General features: G+C 39.8%; 1 protein-coding gene across 5 annotated transcripts in view; it reads right to left on the bottom strand.

The window, feature by feature from the left end:
- Positions 1-6615, bottom strand: part of Map7d2 (MAP7 domain containing 2) — a 79242-nt gene that overhangs the window by 51245 nt on the left and 21382 nt on the right. For all 5 annotated transcript variants that reach the window (XM_021188008.1, XM_029534415.1, XM_021188009.1 and 2 more), the window contains exon 2: positions 313-390. In XM_021188008.1, the coding sequence (XP_021043667.1) occupies positions 313-390 (78 nt within the window). The remainder of the gene's footprint in view (positions 1-312; positions 391-6615) is intronic.

Genomic DNA, 6615 nt, shown 5'->3' with positions numbered 1-6615 from the left:
GCAGGTGGATTTCTGAGTTTGAGGCCAGCCTGGTCTACAGAGTGAGTTCCAGGACAGCCAGGGCTACACAGAGAAACCCTGTCTTGAAAAACAAACAAAACAACAACAACAACAACAATGGAACCATCTCTCCACCCCTGCCCCCTCAGTGGCAGCAATTGTTGTCCAAGCATCCTGCCTAGGATATATTGGAGGGTCTACCAGTCTTAGTTCTCTTTCCAGTTATTCACAGATTTCTAAGGACCTTTCGAAATTACCTCATTTCTACTTTTCTACTTTTGTGAACTTCAATAGCCAAAGTATACAACTTACCCAGACATTTTTCTCTTTCTTCTCGTCTCTCTTTGGCTAATCTTTGTCTCTCATCTGATTTTAAAAATCCATCCATTCCTGCAAGATAGAAAACATAATTTTCAGTTTTTTTATTCTTCTTTATCTACTGAGTGCTAGAGATGGTTGGGTACATGTCCCTGCATCTGGGCATACATATACATTATCCATTGTCACCTATTCATTTCAAGGAACTCACTTCCCACCATACATTCTCAGCCAGCCCCAACAATTCAAGGGCAGCAGTCATGGCTTCCACCAGTGCTTTCCAATGTGTGGTGTAGTGGTGCTGACAATAGTCCTTTAGCTAATCTTTGCCCCAAGGCCTGACCTGGAGGGGTCAGAAATGCAATTAAGTGACAGAAACTTAGCTGTATGCAGAGACACTCATTAGTCCTATTCTAATCTGGCTTGTAGGTCCGGAGCAGAATAATTTAGGGGAGAGGAAAAGCCACAAGATGAATATGATTTTGGATATCAATTATTATACAGTTGAAAAAGATTTCATGTTCTGAAATAAATCAACCGTGGCAAATACATGTAAGTATTTTAGACTACTGCAAAATATATTCCTCAAATTTAATTTTAGTTCTGACAAGTTGACTTTGATGTCAATCTTATCTCAGAATTTCAAAGAAAAAAATAAATATACTTCTATGTACTTAGCATGCAAATGTCTGTAACAGATAAGATGAAATGAATAATACCTATCCCCCCAAAATGTCTAGGAAAATCCCTGCATCTCCATATCCATACCCCATGCCTTCCATGTCCCTAAAAAATCCCTTGAAGCTCAAGGGACAATTACAAGAATAATCCAGTCCTTAACTACAAACTGACATAGTTCATGTTTAGTTCTAGTCAGTTCTTAATTATGATACTGCCAACAAAATGAATGTCATCATGGATTTAAAGATCCAACTCCAACTCATTCCAAACCCTCAACAATGTGACTTCAACTCCTTATCTAGTTTGACCTCACCACTTCTCTGCACTCATATCTTTTAGTTTACATTGCCTCCCCCTCGTTCCACCAACACCAACACTGCCATCTTTTTAACTTCATCCATCTTTTAGACTTCAAGATCCATGATGCTCCATGCTCCCATACAACTTGTGAAGCCCTTACTTCATCCTTCTTTCTTGTACAGAAAAGTAACTTCCCCTCCCTGGTAGCCTCTAAAGTGATATATAACTGGGACTGCCCTAGGTTTGCTTAGGTCCAATTACTACACAGGGTGTACAACACACACACATAGTGCTGAAATTAATGACAGCGGAATAAGAAGAAAACATAAGATCTTTTCTTAATTTAGGTTTTAGTCTCTATCTTAAGTTCCACTCAGAAGAATTTGTTCAGTCTGAAAAGCTTTTAAAAAAAAATAAAAAAACCTGGGAAGCCTAGTCAAATGCAGCCCACACCAATGTGCCTACTTTCGACCTGAGCCACAATCTTGATAAGAAATCTGCTTTACCTATGAGGCAAGTCAGTGGAATGATCAAAATGCTCTTTAATTAGAGAAAGAAAAACTGGAAGGAAAAAAAATGGTTAAAAAGCTGCCCCAGAAGGCTGTTCCAAGGACATGCAAGGTCTCAGGCTGCCCTCTTGTGGGCACATGTAAGACACAAGTTTTCCATCTAGAAAATCCTTATGATCAGGGTCATGATCAGCAGCAGCAGCTTCATCATAACAGAAGTGAGAAACAAACAGTTATGGACCAACTGGAGCCATGCATGGTGGTAGCACATGCCTTTAACCTCAGTCCTTGAGAAGTGAAGGCAGAAAGGTCATTTTCAACTATAGGGTTAGTTTAAGGCAAGCCTGAAATCCATGCTACGTTTTACACACACACATACATGCACACACACCACTATGGACAAAGTACGCTATATGAATTTATTGGCCTCAACCTCCCTATGATGAAATCTTATAAGTGTAGAAACAGGAGTACAAAAAGGTTAATTAATTTGTTCCATGTCACATGGTTAAAAGTAGACAAACTGGATTCTATTTAACCTGGGAACTTGACTCTTAACACTCACACTTTCAATTACCAGTTTTTCAAAGGAAATGTAGCACCTTCTTTGGTGCTTTGATTCAGCAGACTAACAAATCATATCCTGATCCCAGGAGCCTAAAAATATGGAAAATAAGTGCAAGTCTGATAGAGAAGTATGAAATAGGCAGTACTGAGAGCCAAGTATGGGCACAGCTGTGCACAGATGCAGCACGTATCCCTTCAGCTCATTATTTTTCTCTCAGACTGATGGTTTGGAAATATTAACTCAGTGCTATCTTAGAGACTGATGCTGACTGGAGAATAGGTGAAAGCTATAAGACTCGGAACAGCCGGGCGTGGTGGCGCACGCCTTTAATCCCAGCACTTGGGAGGCAGAGGCAGGTGAATTTCTGAGTTCGAGGCCATCCTGGTCTACAGAGTGAGTTCCAGGACAGCCAGGGCTACACAGAGAAACCCTGTCTCGAAAAACCAAAAAAAAAAAAAAAAAAAAAAAAAAAAAAAAAGACTCGGAACAATGTAGTTTCCTCATGGCTTAAGCAAGCAATTCAGCTTTGCTGCACTAATAAAAAGCAACGCAACGCAAAGCAAAGCAAAGCACAGCAAAGCAGCCTAACATGGGTCACGCGGAATCTCTGTGCTGTCCATGAACTGGCAGCCATGAACTACATAGACAAACAAGTGAGAGTTCAGTTCCTAGGTCACATAGCACACATTAGACTCCATAGGCACATTGCATTGCTACTCTACTGCATAGTAATGGTGGAGAAGCCTGAAAGCTCATTCCTGTGACTCTTGCCCTTCAAATTTAGTTACTCTGGGTCAGATGAAGAAAAGCAGTATGTGAGTTCAATCAGGATTGAAGTTTTACTGGGTATGGTGGTTTGAGTGACAAGTGAGGGGCTCCCATAAGCTCATATATTTGAATGTTTGGTTCAGGTCAGTGGAACTGTTTGGGAAGAATTAGAAGATGTGGCTTTGTCGGAGGTGGTTTGCAACTGTAGGTGGGCTTTGAAGTTTCAAAAGCCCCTTCTGTCTTCCTTTCCACCCCTTATGCCACCTGTGAAGACAGGATGTAAAGCTCTCTGCTACTGCTCCAGTGCCATGCTTGACTGCTTCCCACCACATGCACTAACCCTCTGAAACTGTAAGCAAGTTTCCAACTAAATGGCTTGTTTTATACGAGCTGCCTTGGTCATGATGTCTCTTCGCGTTAATAAAACATTAACTATAACACATGCTAAGAAAGCTAAGGTCCCAACCCCTCCCTCTTCCTCCTCACAGCATATATGTCTCTCCTATTTAATGGTCCAAATGTTTCAAGAACTTTCCATTTAAAGAAAAGCTAAACAACTTATCTCCAGGTTCTACCTTTTGACTACTAACAAACTTCCAGAGGCTAACAAGAGACCTTTGGGCTCATCTCAATGTAAAAAGAGTTGAAAAATAAATGAAATGCCCATGGACTTGATCAGATACTACTCACAACAAAACAGCTAAATTTAAGACAGAGGAATCATGTGAGATTATCACAACCACCAATGCAGGAAACGCTTTCTAAAGAAATAATATACTCAAGGATTTAATTACAAAGAAAGTCTTTCTGTGTCACCTAAAATTCTAAAGTTTGTTTTCCTATATAACCATCCTTTATTCTATTGTGCTTTACATGTGGACATTTATTTTCTCTTTATCAAAAACTAGACACATAATCTTATCCTGTAAGCCCCCATAAGAACAGGAGGCTGACATAACTGTGCTTACCAGTCATTGTGGAGGCAGGAAGTAGGAAGGTATAATGGGCATCAGGAAAGGGATCCTTGTGGTGATAGAGAGAGCCTCGATTTTTTTTTTTTTTTCAAGACAGGGTTTCTCTGTATAGCTCCGGCTGTCCTGGAACTCACTTTGTAGACCAGGCTGGCCTCGAACTCAGAAATCCGCCTGCCTCTGCCTCCCGAGTGCTGGGATTAAAGGCATGCGCCACCACGCCCGGCCTGAGCCTCGATTTTTGACTACATTAATATAAACACATTTGTTGTGGCATTGCATTATAATTTGGAGATCTCTCTGTACTATTTCCCATAACTGCATGTAAATCAACAACAACCTCAAAACGGAGACATTTAAACTATGAAGAAAACAAATCTGGCTCAAGTATGAAGCCCTGGGATAGACCCAAACAAAAAAGGGTGTTTTAGAAATATCCCTGTTCCCATTCTAGATGTAGCAACACTTGCCAAGTCACATACATTCAGATAAATGTATGCCTCTGAAATACAATTTGTCAATACAAAAATTGAAAAACAGCGATACTGAGCAAGCAAACAACAGGAAAATTCTACACTTCACTAATTCACTGTTAGTGGGAATAGCTTCCCGTTATCCTTGAGCTGCAGCAAAACCTCATTTTGAAATGAATTTTATTAGCCTGAAGCACTCTACTAGAATATTAATGAATTAATATTAGTCAATTATTCATGGATACTGGTAAGAACTATTATTGAAATTCAAATTTTCTAAGGGAAGCCATCTATTTTAAAACTTAATTGAACAAGTGAATTTTATTTTATTATTTATCTTGGCTTTTTGAGAAAGGATCATTCTACAATGTAGCCCAGAGTGGTCTCAGTCAAGAATCATGGAATTCCTCCTCCTTCAGCCTTCTAGGTTGCAAGGATTCTAGGCATGGATATTAATCACCACATCCAGCTCTGAACAAGTATATTTTAAAACAACCTCAATTATACTAAGTAATGAGGTTGAAACTTCATGATGAAACTTCAGTGTCTGGGGGACAGGAATAAAGAGCTTATATAAGAAGTTCAGGGCTGGAGAGATGGCTCAGCGGTTAAGAGCACTGACTGCTTTTCCAAAGGTCCTGAGTTCAAATCCCAGCAACCACGTGGTGGCTCACAACCACCCAAAATGAGATCTGACGCCCTCTTCTGGTGTGTCTGAGGACAGCTACAGTGTACTTAGATGTAATAATAAATAAATCTTAAAAAAAAAAAGAAGTTCAATGAAATCCCCCACTTTCTGTGGTGAGTCTCCCATATCCTTTCATGAATAGTCAGATAATCTCTGGCTCAGTAGCTACATGGGCACTGATTTAACAGTGGATCTGGTTTGTACTACAACTCTCTTGTAAACACACTGAAAACAGATCACTGCTCCCCAGCTTTAGGTACACAGTAGAAACCTGAGGAACTGTGCTGGGTAGTTTTATGCCAACTCGACACAAGCTAGATAAGAAAATGCCTCCACTAGATTGAGCTGCAGGGAAGCCTAGAGGGCATTTTCTTAATTGGTAATTGATGGAGCAGGACCCAGCCCATTGTGGATGATGCTCTGTCAAGTTCTTTGCCAACTTGGAATCCTACCAGCAAGATTATTACTATGCGTGGCTTCTTGATTATTTGCCTCCATAAACATGAGCCAAAAAATTATTTTATTCAGAAAGTAGCCTGTACCTGGTGTTTCATTATCATAGCAAAATTTGAATAATAATAATAATAATAATAATAATAATAATAATAATAATAGCCCCAAGCATGGTGACATACACCTTTAATCCCAGCACTTGGGAGGCAAAGGCGGGTGGATTTCTGTTAGTTAGAAGCCAGCCTGGTCTAGAGAGTGAGATCCTGTATCAAAAACTTAGTAATAACTATGATGAAGCAAGAGATTAAAGCTCCAAAGGATGCAGTCTGACTAGCTAGAGCCATAAAAGAAGGAATGAGGGGGATGCAAAATGTTATGAAGAACAACTAAGAAGTTTCAGGTTTCTTTCTCTTCCCTTAACATAAACTGGCTTTAGAATCTGTACCTAAGGATAACCTGAACTTCTGATGATCACTGTGCCTCTACCTCTAGAGTGCTGGAATTATAGATATGAGCTCATATATAAAACCAGAATGTATGGTTTGCATCTCTAATCCTAGCATTGCTATAGTAAGTGGGAGGCAGAGAAAGGAGAATTGCCCAGAAGTTCATGGGGCCATCTAACCTGGAGTATGCAGGCCAGAAGCAAAAACAAGAGAGACCCTACATCACCAAGGTGGAAGACACCTGACATCTCAAAGTTGTCCTCTTAACTTTTACACATTTACTGTGTAATGTGTGTAAGTGTATGTGCAGACACACACACACACACACACATGAAATACATATTAAAACCAATTAATTTGTTGTTGTAGGGTCTCTCTTGTTTTTGTCCCTATGAGGATAGCAATAAATAATCCTTCAGTATTAAAATCAGAGCTTAATC

Source organism: Mus pahari, chromosome X (genome assembly GCF_900095145.1).
Source record: "Mus pahari chromosome X, PAHARI_EIJ_v1.1, whole genome shotgun sequence".
NCBI lineage: Eukaryota > Metazoa > Chordata > Mammalia > Rodentia > Muridae > Mus > Mus pahari.
Note: the sequence above shows the minus strand (reverse complement) of the source record. Positions and strands in the feature narration are given on the sequence as shown.